Source organism: Jaculus jaculus, chromosome 9 (assembly GCF_020740685.1).
Source record: "Jaculus jaculus isolate mJacJac1 chromosome 9, mJacJac1.mat.Y.cur, whole genome shotgun sequence".
Classification (NCBI taxonomy): domain Eukaryota; kingdom Metazoa; phylum Chordata; class Mammalia; order Rodentia; family Dipodidae; genus Jaculus; species Jaculus jaculus.
In genome coordinates, this window is record NC_059110.1 from 111,643,171 (window position 1) to 111,663,845 (window position 20,675).

A 20,675-nucleotide genomic window follows, 5' to 3' on the forward strand; every position below is an offset into this window, starting at 1 on the left:
CTGGTGCTGAGAGCGGGACAAAAATCCTGCATCCGCCTAGCTTCTGAGAGCGTTGAACTGTTAGCAATGGTAAAGCAATCTGCGTTTACAAAAGGCCGAGCCAGTATGGGGCAAGCAGGTTGGGAATTTGGGTCAGGGACGGACGGACGGTGGTTTGTAATAGCTATCATTTCTCGCTAGCATGCCTATAGCATTTTATTTTATTTTATTTACTTGAGAGAGAGGAAGAGAGAGAATGAGAATGAATGGGCATGCCAGGGCCTCTATCCACTGCAGACAGATTTGGATGATGGCATTTTAAAATATCCCAGAGTTACACACTTGAGTTATTTTAGACTCCAAAGTGTTAATCTGACTTTTCCAGTATTTTACAGATGTCTCTTCCCTGTGCTAGAGAACCCTAAAAGGCGAAGTTGGCTCCTCTGGTCCCGTGTTCCCATTACTTAAACCCATTTCCTGCATACCTACCTCATCGTATCTCTATACTCAATTTGCAACTCTGGAAATGGGGGCAGTCTAAATCCTAGGCTTCTTTCTTTCTTTTCAAAGTAGGCTCTCACTCTAGCCCAGGCTGACCTGGAATTAACTGTATGCTCTCAGGGTGGCCTTGAACTCACAGCGATCCATCGACTTCTGCCTCCCAAGTGCTGGAATTAAAGGCATGCGCCACCACACCCTGCTTCCTCTTTTTTCTTGAAGTTCCAGTATACTATCCTAACAGGTCTAATGTCCTTTTAAGTACATTAAAAGAAACAATTCAGTTATTGCTAAATTATGTGCCAACCATACCACAATCCAGTTACAGAACATTTCCACCCAAAAAAAGGGGGGCTGGAGAGATGGCTTAGCTGTTAAGGTACATGCCTGTGAAGCCTAAGGACCATGTTCAACTCTCCAGATCCAGACACAACAAAGGTGAGGCAAGTGCAAGGTCTCACATGCCCACTAGGTGGCACAGCATATGGCGTTCGATTGCAGGGGCTGAGGTCCTGGGGCACTGGTTTTCTCTTGCACGCTTTCTCTAAAATAAAACGTAAAATAAAAAAGAATATTTCCACCTATCTAATAGTCTCTCTTGTCTGTTTGCAGTGCACCAGCTCCCAACTCCAATCCTGCACAATCACCAATCTGCTTTTTCTATAAAACTAATTGCCTTTTCTGGATATTTCACATGAATGGAATCATACAGTATTATTTTGTATTTTGTTCCAGCTGCTTTTATGCTTTCCTCCATCCAGTGGTGTATGCCAGAGTTTCTTTGTAGTGCTGAGTAGTTTTCCATTGTATAGATACAGCACATTTTTATTTATTCACCAGTTTAATAGACATCTGGGCTTCTGGTTTTGATCTGTTTCGAACACTGATGCTATGAATATCATGTAGGTGTCTCTGTATGGATGTGCGTTGCCATTTCTGTTTCTAGGAGTAGAATTGCTGGGTTAGCATGGGTGGTGGCCCATGTCTTTAAATAATCCCAGCACTCAGGAGGCCAAGGTAGAAGGATTGCTCTGAGTTTGAGGCCAGTTTGAGACTACATACTGAATTTTAGGTTAGCCTGGGCTAGAGCGGGATCCTACCTTAAAAAAACAAACGGGCTGGAGAGATGGCATAGCGGTTAAGGCGCTTGCCTGCAAAGCCAAAGAACCCGGATCCGATTCCCCAGAACCCATGTAAACCAGATGCACAAGGGGGCACATGCATGTGGAGTTCCTTTGCAGTGGTTGGAGGCCCTTGCATGACCATTCTCTCTCAAATAAAAACAAACAAAAAAGAAACCAAAAAAAACAAAGAATTACTGGAGGACTGGAGTAATGACTTAGCACTTAAGGTGCTTGCCTGCAAAGCCTAAGGATCCAAGTCCAATTCCACAGTACCCACCAAGCCAGGTATACCAGGTGGCGCATGGGTCTGGAGTTCTTTTGCAGTGGCTAGAGGCCCTGGTGTGCCCATTCTCTCTCTCTCTCTCTCTCTGCTTCTCTCTTTCAAATAAATCAATAAATAATTTTTTAAAAAAGAAACTACCACCAGGTGTGATGGTGCACACTTTTAATCCCAGCACCTGTGTGGCAGAGGTAGGAGGATCACCGTGAGTTCGAGGCCACCCTGAGACTACATAGTGAATTCCAGGACAACCTGAGCTAGAGTGAGACCCTACCTCAAAACACAAAATGAAACAAAACAGGAAATAACCTGGTTTTTCAAAGTATATCATTTGACATTCCCAATAGAAATGCAATATACAAAGATTTCTTCATAATTGTCACAACAACTTGTTACATCTTTTTTTTGACAAATATTAGTAATGGTGTTGGATGGATGTCAAAATATTTATTCAAGCCAGGCATTGTGGTGCTTGCCTTTTAATCCCAGCACGTGGGAAGCAGAGGGAGGAGGATCACCATGAGTTCAAAGCCACCCTGAGAATACAGAGTAAATTCCAGGTCAGCTCGGACTAGAGTGAGACCTTACCACGAAACCCTCCCCCCCCAATTCAAATCTTTTCCCAGTTGTAATTGGATTATTCATCTCTTTATTATTGGTAAGAGTTCTTTATGTATTCTATATACAATGCCTCTAATAAGTTATAGGATTTGCAAGTATTCTCTTCTAGTATTTAAATTTGTTCTGTTTAGTTTTTTATTTCAAAAACATTTTTATTGGGCTGTAGAGATTGGCTTAGTGGTTAAGACACTTGCCTGCAAAGCCTAAGGACCTAGGTTCGATTCCCCAGGACCCACATAAGCCAGATGCACAAGGTGGCACATGCATGTGGAGTTCGTTAGCAGTGGCTAAAGAAGGTTGTTTTCCCTCATGACAAATGTACCATGATTGCACTCATTGGCTCATTTGGCCTGGCTGGCCAAATTTAAGGCTTGCAGTGTCTACTGTTGAGTATCTCCACTGGTGATTTCTCTCTCTTCCATTGAACTGCATGCAATGTAGCTTTTTCTAGCTTTCTGACAGTTGATCTACATGGAGGAAGTTTTCAGCTCCGCTCCAGCAGGATTTCTCAGTGACCCTGCAGCCCAAGTATGTGGAATCTTCAGCAGTAGGGTCTTACCATCTATTCCTGGTAGGAAACCAAGTGATGTATGTGTCTGGCATTCATTTGCAGTGGCAAGAGACACGGGCATGCCCACACAGGTACATCAATGGTGTTAGCCAGCAGTGTACACTGCAAGCTTTACAGTTGGCCAGCCAGACCAAATGTACCAACTGGTACAATGGTAGCATGTCTGTTATAGGGGAAACCAACTGTTCTCTCATTGAACAAGGCCTGCAGAAGGGAATTCCTGCCTGGTACTGAAAACCTAATCAAAAGCCTATGGCTTGGGTGGTCATACACTTTTACTATTACTATTACTGTTTTCTGGCTAGATGGATATATTATATCCACCAAAGGTTTATTCCCATACTACTCTCACACTGAGTTAGAGAAGCTTTTGTTTTCAGATGGTGGTGACCACTGGAGTTACTCAAAACTCACCAAAAGGTTGGAAAGACGACTCAGTGATTAGAGGCGCTTGCCTGCAAAGCCTAACAACCTGGGTTCACTTCCCCAATATACCCATTTAAAGCCAGATACACAAAGTGATGCATGCATCTGGAGTTCGTTTACAGCAGCTAGAGGCCCTGGCCATGCCCATTCTCCTCTCGTCTCTCTGCTTGCAAACAAATAAAGATAAATTGAAAAAAAAAACAAAAACAAACAAACAAAAAAACTTACCAAAGTGCTGAGAAGGGACAGTGTTGTGTCCAGTACTGAGACACCTCTATCATACCCTGCAAGGCTCAAGGACCATTGCAGAAAAGGTGGTAGAAAGAATGTAGGAGCCAAAGGGAGGGGACAGGTGCTCACAATACTCGTCCAGACACAAAGTGGCCTAGATACTTATGACCTCATCACAGCTGACACTACCTACACAAGATCTGAATCATAGGAGGGGGAAAAAAGATGACATCAAAATAAAAGAGAGGTTAGGGCTGGAGAGACAGCTTAGCACTTAAGGCACTTGCCCACAAAGCCAAAGGACCCAGGTTTGATTCCCCAGGACCCACGTAAACCAGATGCACAAGGTGGCACACGCATCTGGAGTTCATTTGCAGTGGCTGGAGGCCCTGGTGTGCCTATTTATCTCTCTCTTTCTCTCTCTCTACCTGCCTATGTTTGTATCTCTCTATCAAATAAGTAAGTAAAAATAAAATATTAAAAGAAAAAAAAATAGAAGAGAGATTAGGTGGAAAGAAGGGATTCAGTGGAGTGGGATTTGGGAGAGGGAAAAGGGAAGGTGGCTGGGAGGGGATTATGATAATGGAATACTTTTTATAGCTATGGAAGTTGTCAATAAAACATTTTTTTAATAGGCTAGATGTGGTGGTATATTTTTTTTGTTTGTTTGCTTGTTTGTTTGTTTTTCAAGGTAGGGTTTTACTCTAGGTCAGGTTGACCTGAAACTCACTATATAGTCTCAGGGTGGCCTCGAACTCACGGTCATCCTTCTACCTCTGCCTCCCAAGTGCTAGGATTAAAGGTGTAAACCACTACACCCAGCTTTTCATGCCTGTGTGTGTGTGTGTGTGTGTGTGTGTGTGTGTGTATATATATATATATATATATATTTATATTTATATTTATATTTATATTTATATTTATATATGTATATGGCCAGGCGTGGTGGTGCACATCTTTAATCCCAGCATTCAGGAGGCAGAGGTAGGAGGATTGCCATGAGTTCGAGGCCACCCTGAGAGATTCCATAGTGAATTCCAGGTCAGCCTGGGCTAGAGTGAGATCCTACCTCGAGAAACCAAAAAACAAAAAATAAATAAATATATATATATAAACATATTTTATTTTATTTATTTATTTGAGAGAGAGAAAGAGGGAAAGAGAGAGAGGAGGGAATAGGCATGCCAGGGCTTCAGCCACTGCAGAGGAACTCCAGACACATGCGCCCCCTTGTGCATCTGGTTTACATGGGTCCCGGGGAATTGAGGTCCTTTAGCTTTGCAGGCAAATGCCTTAACTGCTAAGCCATCTCTCCAGCCTTTTCATGCTTTTAGTAATAGCACTTGGGAGGCTGAAGTAGGAGGATCCCTGTGAGTAGAAGATCACCCTGGACTAGAGTGAGACCCTGCCTCAGAGAAAAAAAAAGTTAAAAAGTTTTAAAATATGCCAGATGTGATGGCACACACCTTTAATCCCAGCACTTGGGAGGCTAAGGTAGGAGGATTGCTGTGAGTTTGAGGACTGCCTGAGACTACATAGTGAATTCCAGGTCAGCCTGGGCTAGAGTGAGACCCTGCCCTGAAAAAAAAAAAAAGTAAAAACAATTAAAAAAAATAGGAACAACAACCCAGATGGGGCTGGAGAGATGGCTTAGTGATTAAGGTACTTGTTGGCAAACCAAAGGACCCAAGTTCTATTCTCCAGAACCCACATAAAGCCAGATGCACCAGAGATGTGGCCAGAGGCCCTGGCATGCTCATTCTCTCCTTGCCGCTTTACCTCTCTCTCAAATAAATAAGTAAATAAAGTATTAAAAGAACAAACAAACAGACACACCTGCCCCATGGCCTCATAGTGAATTTCAGGTCAGTCTAGGCAAGACCCTACCTTGAAAAACCAAATCAAACCAACACAAAACAATATAAAACAAAAAAACCCATGGTGGCAAAGGCCTTTAATCCCAGCACTTGGGAGGCACAGGTAGGAGGATCCCTGTGAGTTTGAGGCCACCCTGAGACTACATAGTGAATTCCAGGTCAGCCTGAGCTAGAGTGAGACCTTATTTCAAACAAACAAACAAACAAACAAACAAAAAACCAAGCAAGCAAACAAACAAACAACAACAACAACAAAAAAACCAGATGCAAAACAATTGAAAGAGAAATAGGAGTAAGGTAGTTGTTTTAATAGGTAGTCAGTGACAAAGGCCCAAAGAGAGGGAATGAAGAGGAGACGCCACCTTGCCTGGCAAAGCTGGAACTTGGGTGTCTGACCTAATCTCACCTACAAACAGCTCTTCAGCGATAGAACCCCCTTGCTTACCCAATCTGGTTTACCTGGGTAGGTTGGCCCCTCTTGGGTCAGTCCCTTGGGTCCACAAACCAATAAGCTCTCTCCTTACCCACCTCAGTCCATCTGAATGAGCTATGAAAAAGGCTTGCCATCAGAGCTAGGAGACTTAGCTGTTCATTTTCCTCCTCACGTTTGGACTACAAGGTCCTTGATCTGGTGAGTCCTTCTCCCATCCCAGCCTGATACCCACCTCTCAGTTCTGCCCCTTTTCCACCTTCCCTCGACTCTCCCTCTCACACCTTCTCTCCACTTCTTAGACATACCTTTCTGGTCTGAATCTTCCTAGCCACTCCCCATTTACCACTTTTCCTTAAATAGATCTCACGATTCATAATTTACCCCTCCTGGAATCTGTTTTCTCAATTTTTTAAAAAAATATTCTTTTGAGGCAAGCCCAACAGACTGGCCTTTTTTTTTTTTAATGCGAGAGAGGTGAGAGAACGAGAGAGAAAGAGAGCGAACTGGCACGCCCGGGCCTCCAGCCACTGTCATTGAACTCCAGACACGTGTGCTGCCTTGCACACATGTGTGACTTTGTGCACTTGCATCACCTTGTGCATCTGGTTTACATGGGACCTGGATAGTTGAACGTGGGTCCTTAGTCTTCTCAGGCAAGCACCTTAACTGCTAATCCATCCCTCCAGCCCATATATTTTTAAAGAATTTTATTTTATTTTATTTTATTTATTTATTTATTTATTTTGGTTTTTCGAGGTAGGGTCTCACTCTGGTCCAGGCTGACCTGGAATTAACTCTGTCATCTCAGGGTGGCCTTGAACTCATGGCAATCCTCCTACCTCTGCCTCCCGAGTGCTGGGATTAAAGGCGTGCGCCACCACGCCCGGCAAGAATTTTATTTATTCATTGTTTTTACTATATATATAGATATAGTATATCTTTGGTCTTTTGAGGTAGTGTTTCACTCTAGCCCAGGCTGATCTGAAATTCACTATGTAGTCTCAGGGTGGCCTTGAACTCATGGCAATCCTCCTACCTCTGCCTGCTTAGTGCTGGGATTAAAGGCATGTACACTTTTTAACCACACCTGGCAAGAATTTTATTCTTATTTATTTATTTAAGAGAGAGAGAGAATGGGCACACCACTTCAAACAAATGCATGTGCCACCATGTTCATTTGGATTACGTGAGTGCTGAGGAGTCAAACCCAGTCCTTAGGCTTCGCAGGCAATCCCTTAACTGTTAAGCCATCTCTCCAGCCCTGTTTACTCAATTCTTTGTTGAAATGGGCAATAATTTCTCTCTTGCAGGTAAAGAAAGCAGAGAGAACAGGCTTTTCAGTCAGTAGGGAATTCCAGAGCTGGAAAATCCCTCTTTGTCTTTGTTTGTTTGTTTGTTTTTTCGAGGTAGGATCTTTCTGTAGCCCAGGCTGACCTTAGGATTCAGTATGTAGTTTCAGGATGGCCCTGAACTCACGGTGATTCTCTTACCTCTGACTCCCAAGTGCTGAGATTAAAGCTGTGCACCACCATGCTCAGCTTCTTTCTCTTTTTTTAATTTTTTTAAAAATTAAAAAAAATATTTGATTATTTGAGAGCCACAGAGAAAGAGAGAAAAAGGCAGAGAGAGAGAGAGAATGGGCATGCCAGGGCCTCCAGACATGTGAGCCCCCTTGTGCATCTGGCTAATGTGGGTCCTGAGGAATCAAGCCTCAACCCAGGTCCTTAGACTTCACAGGCAAGTGCTTAAGAGCTAAACCATCTCTCCAGCCCTCTTTATCTTTTTTTTGAGACAAGAATCTTGCTATGGGGTGGCTCAGGCTAGTCCTGAACCAGGGTCTCGCTCTAGCCCAGACTGAAGTGCTGGAATTAAAGGTGTGTGCCATCACACGTGGCCTAAGCCCTAAACTCTCAATCTTCCTGCCTCAGCCTCCGCAGTGCTGTGATTACATGTTCAGCTTGTGGGGACTTGTATTTTTAAAAAATGAAATATAATTTCTACCTACTAAAATTCATCCTTTAAGCATACATTTCTATGAGTTCTGATACACACATAGACCTGTGTATTCTGCCCTGGGCAGAGCAGCTCCAAAAACCTCCCACAATCTCGAGTGAGTACCCACTACTGCCAACCTCCTCCCTGCCCCCGCCCTATAGTCTCGGATCAGCTTTTTCTTTTGGCCATTCCATGAGTCCCACCCCCTCAAGAAAATCATAAAAGTGCAATCCTACAGCAGTCAGCTAAGTCTGCTCTTCCGCTCCAGCTCGGCCTTCGATACAGCACGAGTCTGCCCGTGCTCAGTGCCTCTCTTGCGCCCAGATGGAGCCCGCAGGGTCTGGCCCTGCCCACTACTCCTGCCCGTCTGGACAAACGGGACGGATGGCTCTCGAACCTGGTTTGCAAAACAGCCACCGGAGGGCTTGTCAATACCACACATTCCTGGGGCTCTGCCTCAGAGATGGAGATTCCGTAGCTGGGGAGGGGCCCAAGGATGTTTTTCCACACTAGCCTAAGACGCTTGGACATAGTGGTGCCAGGCCCCGCTTCGAGGAGCACGGTGGCTCTTCTCGACACCTGCTCTACTGGCTCCATGGCTCTTTTCAGTCCCCGAGCTCCTCTACCTCATGTTTGGCAGCCCACATTGTGTGTCTCCTCCTACCACGACCCCTTTTTCCCATCATGGAAGGTGAACCTGCCCATTCCCCCTCACCAGGCAGCTTCTCCTCTGCTCCATTTTCGCTTCCACAGTAAGGACTTCCCTAACTCCTGTGTGACTCACCCTGGCCGTCACTCTTATTTGTGTGATTCCACGATGAAGGTCGTCTCCCTGACTAGGTTGCACCAGGCGGGTTTGTTTTTGTTTCCCTCTGACTCTTCATCACCATGCATGGAAATGCTCGCTACCTGAAGAGCTGAGCCCGGTGAGTTGTTTTCCCTCCTTTTGCCCAAGCTGCTGTGTGGCCCAGTGGCCTTGCCCCCTGCCCCACCTCAGTGCTTGGCTCACTCACACTTGTTTTTATTTTTCTTTCTTTTCTTATTTATTTGCAGTAGGGTCTATCTCTAGCCCAGGCTGACCTACATAGTAACCTGGAAGTTACTATGTGATCTCAAGTTGGCCTCAAACTCACAGTGATCGTTTTACCTCTGCTTCCCACGTGCTGGGATTAAAGGCATGTACTACCATGCCCAGTATTTTTCTTTTCTTCCTTTTTTAAAAATTGTTTTATTTTATTTATTTGAGAGTGTTCTTTCTTTTTAAAATATTTTTAAGTATTTTACTTACTTATTTGAGAGAGAGAGAGAGAAAGGCAGGGCCTCTAACCACTGCTAAAGAACTCCAGACACATGCTCCACCTAGTGCATCTGGCTTTATGTGTATGCTGGGGAATCGAACCCCTGGCTCCTTAGGCTTTGCAGGCAAGTGCCTTAACCTCTGAGCCATCTCTCCAGCCTATTTTTCTTTCTAAAATATTTATTTGCGGGCTGGAGAGGTGGCTTAGTGGTTAAGCACTTGCCTGTGAAGCCTAAGGTCCCCAGTTGGAGGCTTGATTCCCCAGGACCCATGTTAGCCAGATGCACAAGGGGCGCACACGTCTGGAGTTCTTTTGCAGTGGCTGGAGGCCCTGGCGCGCCCATTCTCTCTCTCTCTCTGCCTCCTTCTGTCGCTCTCAAATAAATAAATAAAAATAAAGAAAAAAAATTAAAATATTTATTTTCAAGGGGAGGAGACAGGCCACCAGGGACCTATTGCTGCTGCAAATGAACTCCAAATACATGAGACACTTTGTGTCTGACTTTATGTGGGTACTGGGGAATTGAACCCCTGGCCTGGTAGGCTTTGCAAGGAACAGAATTTAACCCCTCCCCAGCCTCAAACTGGTTTTTCAAGGAAAACATGGAGGCTGCAGCTCCTCGGCTGTATTCCCTGAGGGCAGCCCCCTTATCACGCAATGGATTGTTTGTTTTCTCAACTGTCACCCACATGAAGCTGGGAGGTGCTTTGATCTCCGCCTCTCTCCCTGCTGCCCGGTGTTTGTCCAGAGCTTAACAAGAAAGCTGGAGTTATTCCTCTAACCCGAGTGCCCAGCACCAGGCCACAGAGGTTCCCAAGATCACCGCAGCCCCTCCCACAGGATGACCTTGCCTCACCTCCGCGATTTGAAAAGGGGAAGGTGAGACCCTGGACTTTGATCGACAGTTGGAGGTGTGGGGTGGGGGGAGGGTGTACCACGGGTGTCTCTTAGGGGCCAGGGCACAGCCTGGGCGGCCAGACTGTGGCTGGAGGTCAAGGGGCAGGACAGGTTACTGGACATCTCTTTGGCTGACTTCCCTCATTCTCGAGTGCCCTTTGCCCTAGGAGGAGGGGACCTGAGCTGCGGACGGGCCCCCTTGGTCAGCCAATGAACTGACCAGCGTCGGGGAAGGGCGTGGGGAGAAGTGGGAGGGACTGTTTCCCCGTCGTCCATCCTTTAAATCCTCCCTTCCAAGTGGTCAGGACTCTCATCTTCGTTCTCCAGGCCGCTCTCTTCTACTCTTCCTTGACACCTGCCACGGTCCCGGGTACCTGCTCCCTAGGAAGGGCCGAAGCCATCCCAGTCTCCGCCCCTCCTCCAGCGCTTCCTTCTCCCCGGCGCCTCCCAGGCCCCGCCCCCACCTGCCCAAGATAATTTTAGTTTCCCTGGGCCTGGGAGCTGGACCCGCACTGCTTCCTCTCCTCCTCTTCCTCCTCCTCCTCCAGCCTCAGCGATCCAAGTCGGGATACCTACCCTCTTACCACCTGTCGAGAAGCAGGAGGGCATTTCAAGTCAAACCCAAGTACCTGGGGAGGGTCTGAAGCCAAAGCAGGACTTTAGACCCGGTGTGTCCAGCAACTTGTGCTGGGCTCTTCCAGGTAAGCGGAGATCCCTCTCAGACGACAATTACCTCCTACCCAGGGCTCCAGGCCTGTGCCCGCCTCGGGCCAACCTGGCTGGCTTGCCCAGGTAGATAGCTGGGGAGCCCGCCAGGCTTTTCCTCCTCCTCCTCCTCCTCCTCCTCCTCCTCGGTGAGGTCAGGGACAGGGGCAGGACAAGCAGGGACAGGGACGACGGACAGGTAGTTAAGGGCCTGGCCTAAACCGGTGGCCTCAGGCAGGTGTGCCCTCCAGGTAAGGACCCGAGTGCAAGCTTCATCTTGGGGGTGGGATGCCGGGCAGGCCTGGGGTCGTTAAGGAATGGCTTGGGTCTCCTGCTGGTCGTGGGGGTGGGGGACGCATCCCGCTCTTTTCTTGCTCTGTATCGCCCCCTTCCTCCCCGGGGCTTTCAGTTCCTGCCCTCCACACCCCCTTTCTCCTTTCCTGCCCCAGCGCACCTCCCCCAACACATTCAACCCGGAGAGTGAGGGTGCGAAGCCAGCTTCTGGAGAGGTCTCCTGGAGGCTCGGCTTTCCCGCTGAAAGTAGCCCTAACCCCTAAGGGACCTCGAGGTTGCCCTCACTGCCTTGCTTAGACCAGTTGACTCCACTTTGGGGTACTCAGGCATCTACTAGGACGCCTCCATGGGCAGCCTCCAGTTTGGAAGGCGGTAAGGGAGACTTCCCCCTACTGCTGCGACTCCTCTGTCCACGTTGTATTTCCTGCTTGGGCACACAGCGTCCTGCCCTTCTGGGGTGCTGGGGGAACCCCTCCAGGCTGCAGGATGAAGTACGCAAAGGAAGCTGGAGGGGAGGTTGCGGGATACGGGAGGATCTGCCCATCAGGGGCCCTGGGGAAAATGTGTGTGTGTGTGGCCAGGGTAAGTGGTCTTATCTGAGGATGAGGCTGAGGAAGGACCCTGCCCTGGTTTTGGGTCACCATGTAAAAACGGGGACCTAGAATGAATGCACTGGTGTGCTAGGTGGAGGTCCCTCCAACCCCTGCCTCCTACCCCCCCGAATTCTGTGGTGTCTGGTCTGGGTTGTGGGTCAGCTTGGCTTGGACTCAGTGTTGTGTGTGTGTGTGTGTGTGTGTGTGTGTGTGTACACACCTCCCTGAAGGCAAATTAATGATTAACTTCACAGGGGACGCTCAAGCATTCTTCATAAATTAATCTTTAAAATGTTGCCCCCCCCCATCCAACCATCTCCCATTGGGTGTTTTTTTTCTCGAGTGAGAAAAGGGGCGGAGCGTCTGTCCTGGGCCCTCCTTCAATATCAGGTCACTTAAGGGTTTCCCACCTCCTCACCCTGGCCTTGTAACCCCAAAGGTTAAGTTCTTCCCTCCGGCAAGTCCTGTTGGGGCCTGGCTTCCTGAGCAGACCCCCTGCCCAGGCTTTTGCCCAGCCAAGCCAGCCCCTCCCCCCCGCGTTGGGAGAACTTGGAAGAGGGCCCTGTTTTCTGTTGGCCCCAAACACTAGGCCTCGCTACCCGCCCTTGGGGCCAGCCAGGTGGGGCAAGACTCAGGAAGTAAACAAGGCAACCGGGAGGGTGGCAAAGAGGGTGGCACCGGGACTGGAGAGCCTTGGTTTGGAGTTGCCCTGTGGACTGGGCAAGTTGAGTTGGGGGGGGCGGGGTGGTGCAATTACTCCAGCAGAAATTTGCTAAGACTTGTTCGACCTCTTGGAAGGGGGGGTGGGGAGGGGACGACTGCCAGAAGGACCGCTTCTCCCACCTCCTGGGTCCGGACTCCTCTGCCACCCAAGGGTGGGGTGGAGGGACCTGAAGGGTAATGTCTGGCTAGAGCCTAGGCTTTCAGGAGGGGCAGCTCTGACGTCAGACTCTAATCTGACTTGAATCCACTTCCCTGCCAAACCAGGTCCCCCCTCCTTGCTGTTGGGTTTCTCACTTTGGGGGCGAGGTGCCCCTGCAGACCCTCCTCAGCCCTCCATAAACTGAGAGGTTAGACCGGGTTAGAGGTCAGTGTCTTTGCCCTTGAGTCCAGTGTGTCTTGTTCTTCTTGGCTCTCTGGGGTCCTCACCTTATCTTCCTGCCTATCTTTTAGGGTATTTTGAGTCCACTCCCGCCCGGTGTTACCCCTCAGGTCAGGACATCTGGGAGTGTGCTCAGAGGACCGTTTTCCCCTGGGTGATGAGACACGTTCTCTGGGGCGAGATACATCGTAGGTTCTGGGGATAGCCAGCAACAGACAGAGAACTGATAGCCCCAGACGCAGGGTGGTGAGCTCCAGACACTGCTGTGGGTAGGCCATGCCCCGCAGAGGTAGGCTCCACTCCAGATGGTAACTTATTAATCCCTCAGGCTCCACCCCACAGGTGCCTCGGACATTTCCCTCTGTCCTTTCTGTGTGAGTGGGCTACAGGCCGGGAGGGTGGTGGCTTGGGACTGGAGGTGGGCAAATTGCAAGTCCCACCTGGACTGGAGGCTGGCCAAGGGTGGGGAAGGTGATGTCAGTGGGGCCTCAGGCCACTCCTCCTCCTCCCCCCATCCTTTCTGGGGCTCCCCCTTGTTCCCAGGCTACCGACCTGCAGGCTGGGGAGGGAGGGGTGGAAGGCAGAGGCAGGTTGTTTGCGTTCCTCGGCCAGGAAGTCCTGTGGATGAGTCAAGGTTGAATGGAGAGCCCGGGGCAGAGCTGTCCCGCCCCACCCTGACTCACCTGTCCCCCAGATCCCTTCATGCCCTCATGGAAGGGTCAGGGGCCTGCTCCATCTGGGTAGGTGGGCATTTGCAAGTGTCTGGAGGCTACCTCACCACCTTGGCACAAGCTCTGGAGCTGGGGTTGGCACCTTCTCTGGGTCTCCTCTGGGCCCATAAGGATTGGCTGGCCCCTGCGGAAGAGGGACAGTGCTGTTGCCTCTACCCCCCCCCCCGCGGGGGGGGGGGCTTTCTCTCCTGTCCTTACTTGTCCTGACTCTGGCCTGTGGGGGTACCAGGTTCCTTCAGACAGATGCATAATAATGGGGACAGAGGCCCCAGCTCCAGGCAGAGTAGAGCCCTTTGGTTCTAGTGTGGCAGATCCAAGAAGGCTTCTCTGAGGTTGTTCTAGCATGGAGGCCTCTGGGGAGTTAGGCGGGACGAGGGGGCAGCTGGGCAAGAGTCCCCAGGCTGGGCCTTCCCCTCCCACTGTGGCTGAGCCCACCTCCCACCCTCCTGTCCCTGCCTTGAGCCACCTTTCTCTCTCCTATACATCACTCATCACTTGGCTGGGCATTGCCACAACAGGCTTGGCAGCTGCATCTGGCCACAAAGTACTGGGAGGACACGGGGCAGAGCCCAGAGGAATGAGCAGCTCGCTGACCGCTGACCGTGTGGCTGCATCCAGGCGGGTGTTGTGCGACGCACCTGCTCCTTCCTTCGCCAGCTGTGGCTGGACTCCGAGCACTGGACTTGGAGTCTAAGCACCCCACTGGCTATCTCTGGGGGCATGCATGCTTTCTTTTCAGGGCCTCAGTGTCCCCTTGTGTAAAATAGATGCATTCTGTTTTTCTTTATTTTTTCTTCTTTTTTTTTTTTTTGAGGTAGGGTCTTGCTCTAGCCCAGGCTGACCTGGAATTACTGTGTAGTCCCAGGGTGGCCTCGAACTCACGGCAATCCTCCTACCTCTGCCTCCCGAGTGCTGGGATTAAAGGTATGCGCCATCACACCGAGTGCTTTCTTTTTTTTTTTTAAGGGTTTTTAAAAAAAATTTATTTATTAGAGATGGTGGGCTGGGGAGACAGAGTGAGAATGGGCGTGCCAGGGCTTCCAGCCACTGCAAATGAACTCCAGACACAGCCACCACCATGTGCATCTGCCTTACGTGGGACCTGGGGAATCAATCGAACCTGGAATGTTAGGCTTCGCAGGCATACGCCTTAACCACTAAGCCATCTCTGCAGTCCTCATTCAGTTTTTCCCCGAGGGCTCTGGGGAAACCAGTGTTTGAAGGCGGCAGGTCTGGGTGCTCTGGGTGTCACTTCCTCAGGAGAGTGTCACTGAGCAGTTGCATGCAACCCCTTATGCAGATGTCATGGAGCTGGATCTGAGTCCATCACCTCATCTCAGCAGCTCCCCCGAAGACCTATGCCCAGCCCCTGGGACCCCTCCTGGAACACCCCCACACCCTGATGCTCCTCTGCCCGGGGAGGTGAAGAGGTCCCAGCCTCTGCCCATCCCGAGCAGCAGGTACGGCAGTGTGCTGGCACCGGGGAGGACTGAGGTGGAGGCAGGCATGAGCTTAACAACAGGCTAACTTCCCTTACCTCCAGCCATAGAAAACTTCGAGAGGGGGAGCTGCAGACAACCTCTTTGCCCTCCATCCCCAACCCCTTCCCTGAGCTCTGCAGTCCGCCTTCACAGACCCCCATTCTCGGGGGCCCTTCCAGTGTAAGGGGGCTACACCCGCGAGACGCCAGCCGCCTCCACGTGAGTTGTCCCGGGAATGGGAAGGCAGGGGAGGGGTGCTCTGGTTCTGGGGTGGGTATGGCATCTCTTCGGTGCAGGTGGGGATGTCTTGATCGGGAAGCTCTTGAGGGTGTAGTAAGGAATGGAGGGTGGACTCACCCCTTGCCTTAAGCCCCGAGTCACCTGCAGTGCCCTGGGGGCAGGTGGTTAAGGTGTGCAGTGAGGACGGGGCGTGCCGGTCCGTCGAGGTGGCGGCAGGAGCCACGGTTCGCCATGTGTGTGAGATGCTGGTGCAGCGAGCTCACGCCCTGAGTGATGAGAACTGGGGGCTGGTGGAGTGCCATCCCAGCTTAGCACTGGGTGAGTTGGGGTACGGGGATTGTTTGAGCCTGGAGGCAATGCCTCACATCTTGGGCCAGATAGGAGGCCCATCTGTGAGGCCTGGTTAACGGCTAGTAGACCCTGGATTTTGCCCTCGATCCCAGAGCGGGGTTTGGAAGACCATGAGTTTGTGGTGGAAGTGCAGGAGTCCTGGCCTGTTGGTGGAGACAGTCGCTTTGTCTTCCGGAAGAACTTTGCCAAGTACGAACTGTTCAAGAGCTCTCCGGTGAGTGTGTGTGAGGGGGATTTCGCCACAGGCATGAATGAGGGCACACACACACACACACACACACACACACACCTCTGGATTCCCCAGCCTGGAACCTTGAAGTCTGATTCCTGACTCTTTTTCTCTGCCAGCATTCCCTTTTCCCAGAAAAGATGGTCTCCAGCTGTCTGGATGCAAACACAGGCGAATCCCATGAAGATCTCATCCAGGTGAGGAGGTCCCCACTTCACCTCTGTATCAGTTACTTTTCTGTTGCTATGACAAAAATAACTGGCAGAAGCAATGGGAGAAAGAGAGTGGAGAGGAAGGCTTTGTTCTAGCTCCTTCTTCCCCTCCAATTCATGTGTGTATCTCTCAGTACAGCCCCTGCCCAGCGTAGCTCACAGTTTGAGGTTACAGTCTGTCTGGCATGAGACGTTTTGTCCACAGTCACAGACAGTGATAAATGCTGGTTCTCGGCTTGCTTTTTGCTTTTTATTTTATTTTTAAATAGTTTCATTTATTTGTGTGAGAGAGGCGACAGAAAGAGAGAGGAGAGGAGGGAGGGAGAGAGGTAGAGAAGATGGTTATGCCAGGATCTTTTGCCACTGCAAATGAGATACATGTACCACATTGTGGATTGGGCTTTACATGGGTGCTGGGGAGTTGAACCTAGGCCATCAGTCTTTGCAAGCAAGTGCCTTTAACTGATGAGCCATCTCTCCTGCCTGCTTTCTGCTTTCTATTCAGTCCTAGATATCAGCTCATGGAATTGTGAAGCCCCTTTCCACCTCAGTGAACCTAATCTAGAAACTCCCTCGCAGATGAGTCTAGAGATTTGTCTCTTAGATGATTCTAGATTCAGTCAAGTTGACAACTGAGATTAGTCATCGTAACTTGGTATTAACACCCCCAGCTGTCCACTGCAGCCTTGTGTGTTCCCTTGTGACCATGGACAAGTCACTTTTCCAGCCTGAGCATCAGTTTCTTGTCTGTTAAATGAGGACAGTCAGTGCAGGTGGGGGCCTGAGGGTTGGGAACAGGAGAGGAGGCCAGGCCCCTCACCCTGTGCTCTCTTCCAACTTCAGAACTTCCTGAACGCGGGCAGTTTCCCGGAGATCCAGGGCTTCCTGCAGCTGCGGGGCTCTGGCCGAAAGCTTTGGAAACGTTTCTTCTGCTTCCTGCGCCGCTCTGGCCTCTATTACTCTACCAAGGGCACTTCCAAGGTGAGGTCTTAAGGGTTGCCAGCTCTAGTCTTTCACTTCTTCAGTCAAGTTCATGGACCCTTCCTCCCCTGGGCCCCGGGACCTCCTTCATGTCTGTGTCTCCCCAGCCTGCCTCTGCCTAGGAAATGACAGTAGAAAAGGCAGCTGGCTTGAATTAGGTTCAACTTTTTTTAAAAAAATTATTATTTATTTGAGAGAGCTTAAGAAAGAGGCCGAGAGAGAGAAAATGGGTGCTCCAGGCCTCCACCATAAACAAATTCCACCTTGTGCATCTGGCTTTACCTGGGTGCTGGGGAATCAAACCTGGATCCTTAGGCTTTGCAGGCAAACGTCTTAACCGCTGGGCCATTTCTCCAGCCCCCTCAGGCTTTCCTTTTATTTGCTGGATGTAGTCCTAAAACCTCTTCCCTGGTGGAATAAGTAACAACAGGGAGATAGGATCTGCCTGTACCAAGTTCCTCTTCCTCATGCTTTTCAGGATCCGAGGCACCTACAGTATGTGGCCGACGTGAATGAGTCAAATGTGTATGTGGTGACCCAGGGTCGCAAGCTCTATGGGATGCCTACAGACTTCGGCTTCTGTGTCAAGGTGACAAAACTGGCCTGGCCTGGCCAAGGGAGAGGGCGGGAGCTGCCTAGGCAATGCCATCCTACCTGGGGATTCTGACTTCCATCACGGGCACCCAGATCCTTGTCCACATACTCGCACTGCTGGACAGTCCTTGGGTCCTGCCTCGCCATGCCCTCTGGTGACTGGGCGCAGACATCTGCTCCCAGAAGAAGATAGGAGACAGCCCATTTCCTCTCCCCAGCCCAACAAGCTTCGAAATGGCCACAAAGGGCTTCACATCTTCTGCAGCGAGGATGAGCAGAGCCGCACCTGCTGGCTGGCTGCCTTCCGCCTCTTCAAGGTGAGGCCCTGGGAGCCCTTAGCGTGAGAGAGGCAGCATAGTTCTGTCCTCACGAAGTCCCCCCAGTGAGGAAGTTGTCTCACAACCTGGAACCCTGTTCTGGCTTCAGCAAGTTCCTCTCTAAGGGCGGGCTTGGCCTAAGGAGTCCTGACCCTGCGGGGGAGGGGCTTGTCACAACCCAGCTGTCAGGCTTTTCTGACCTCAGCTTTGTCTCCCTGCCTCCAGTACGGGGTACAGCTGTATAAGAATTACCAGCAAGCCCAGTCTCGCTACCTGCGCCCATCCTATTTGGGGTCCCCACCCTTGGTGAGTGTGTGTGCGCACGCAGAGGGCCCTTAGGAGGCCGGGTGGGCTTGTGGGCCAGGGCAGCTGTTCTGACCTTTCCTCTGCGTCCTCTCCCTCTCCAGAGGAGTGTCTCGGATAATACCCTGGTGGCCATGGACTTCTCTGGCCATGCTGGCCGTGTCATCGAGAACCCAAGGGAAGCTCTGAGTGCAGCCCTGGAAGAGGCCCAGGCCTGGAGGGTGAGGCCCTGCACGCATCCGCGCGTCTACCGCATCTGTTCCCACTGGGGCTTCGTGGAATGGGAGGGGGGAAGAAGGGTTTGGAAACCTCCAGTGGAGGGCCGGGAAGGGTACCGGGGAACACTCTCAAGCGTGCCCTGACTCCCCTGTCCTCCCACTGCTCTGCAGAAGAAGACAAACCATCGCCTCAGCCTGCCCACCCCATGCTCAGGCACGAGTCTCAGTGCAGGTGGGTGACCCCCCATAGTCTCTGGGGTTGAGCTGCACGCCTTCTCCGAGCATGCCCTGCAGGCGAAGGGGCCCCCTTCCTCCATTGATGAGCCATTTCTTGTTCCCCCCTATACCTCTGTCTAGCTATCCATCGCACCCAACCCTGGTTCCATGGACACATTTCCCGTGAGGAGAGCCAGAGGCTTATCAGACAGCAAGGCCTGGTGGATGGGTAAGGTGCAGGGATGGGCAGGGCCACAGACCCGGGGGCCAGAGCGATGCTGGGTCAGGCACAGCCTCGCCCCCTTGGTGATGTAACACTGCCTCGTCTCCAAAGCTTGTTCCTGGTCCGTGAGAGCCAGCGGAACCCCCAGGGCTTTGTCTTGTCCTTGTGTCACCTCCAGAAAGTCAAGCATTACCTCATTCTGCCAGTGAGTAACCCCTGCTCCCCAACAGTCCTGGGATTCCTGCAGTGGGGGGAGCAAGGACTGGAAGGACCCAGCCCCCAGTGTGTCTCCCTGAACTTGAAATTGGGGACCTGGGCCCCAGCCTAGGAGGCAGCTCCTCAGCCACCTGGTGAGTTCCCTGACCTTCCCCCTCTGGCCACACTGCAGAGCGAGGATGAGGGCTGTCTCTACTTCAGCATGGATGAAGGCCAGACCCGCTTCACAGACCTGCTGCAGCTAGTGGAGTTCCACCAGCTGAACCGCGGCATCCTGCCCTGCCTGCTGCGCCACTGCTGTGCGCGCGTGGCCCTCTGAGGCCACAGGGGCTGTTTCAGGCCAGCGTGGGCGGCCCGGCACCCCCTCACTCAGTGGACTTGGGAGTTTGCAGGTGGAATGATGAACGATTGAAGGCCTTCCCCACACTACTTTCTCTTCCATCCTTTGCCCCCTCAGGGCACAAAATGCCCCTCTCTATTCACCCTGGACCCCTCTCCTCATGGGGACTACTTGGTGGCCCTCTCTCCTTTGTGGAGCTCCTGAGGCACTGGCCCCAACACGGGACATTATGAGAAAAATGGGAGCAGCCCAGGGAGCCTCACGCTCCGTTCATTGTACAGACTGAGAGGCCAGTTGATCTGCTCTGTTTTATACCAGTGACAATAAAGATTATTTTTTGATACACCATGAGTTCTTTCTGGCAAGACTTGGCTAGCTCTGTCAACAAGAGGCCTAGGAGAGGTGAAGGCCTTGGTGGATCCTGGCCATGTCTGGGTTGGATTGGGTATGCCTTGAGGGCAAGGGTGATCTCGGGCATCCAAGAGCCTCTGAAGCTCAGCATGAGGCTTGGCACTGACTGGGTGCCAAGTCAATGCTGGTCACATGAATGAATGGACAAGGGACTGTCATCCCAGTGGGTTTCTTTTCTTTTTAAATGTTGTTTATTTGTGAGAGTGAGAGAGGGAAAGAGGCAGACACACCGAGATTGAGAATGGGCACGCCAGGGCCTCCAGCCACTTGCAAAGGAACTCCAGACACATGCACCACCTTGTGCATCTGGCTTACGTAGGTCCTGGGGAATCGAACCAAGGTCCTTTGGCTTTGTAGGCAAACGCCCTAACCACTAATCCATCTCTCCAGCCCTTCTTTCTTTTAAATATTCTATTTTACTTTTTAAATTTATTTGAGTGAAAGGGAGAGAGAGAGAGAGAGAAAGAGAATAGGTGCACCAGGGCCTCCAGCCACTGCAAACAAAACTCCGGATGCATGCGTCCCCTTGTGCATCTGGCTTACCTAGGTCTTTGGGAATTGAACTGAAGTCCTTTGGCTTTGAGGCAAGTGTCTTAATCCCTAAACCATTTTTACAGACCCCCAGTGGATTTTTCTGACCTACTGGGGTAACTAATGGCCTGGAAACTAGAGATAAGCCAGGAGTGGT

The 20,675-nt window shown here is 50.8% G+C and overlaps 1 protein-coding gene across 2 annotated transcripts; it reads left to right on the plus strand.

Moving 5' to 3' along the window:
* The first annotated feature begins 10,085 nt into the window (after positions 1-10,085).
* Positions 10,086-19,924, plus strand: Grb7 (growth factor receptor bound protein 7). Of its 2 annotated transcripts, XM_045158885.1 has the most exons (16): positions 10,086-10,212; positions 10,779-10,931; positions 14,956-15,115; positions 15,199-15,355; positions 15,538-15,694; positions 15,820-15,941; positions 16,076-16,153; positions 17,012-17,149; positions 17,628-17,738; positions 17,962-18,060; positions 18,286-18,366; positions 18,468-18,584; positions 18,753-18,813; positions 18,939-19,026; positions 19,132-19,225; positions 19,409-19,924. In XM_045158885.1, exons 3-16 carry the CDS (start codon positions 14,961-14,963, stop codon positions 19,553-19,555), a joined length of 1,605 nt encoding a protein of 534 aa, XP_045014820.1. In that variant the 5' UTR covers positions 10,086-10,212; positions 10,779-10,931; positions 14,956-14,960; the 3' UTR covers positions 19,556-19,924. The 2 variants fall into 2 exon arrangements, with proteins under 2 accessions (XP_045014820.1, XP_004655524.1); XM_004655467.3 differs by lacking the exon at positions 10,086-10,212 and having other exon boundaries at positions 10,625-10,931.
* Positions 19,925-20,675: the final 751 nt, after the last annotated feature.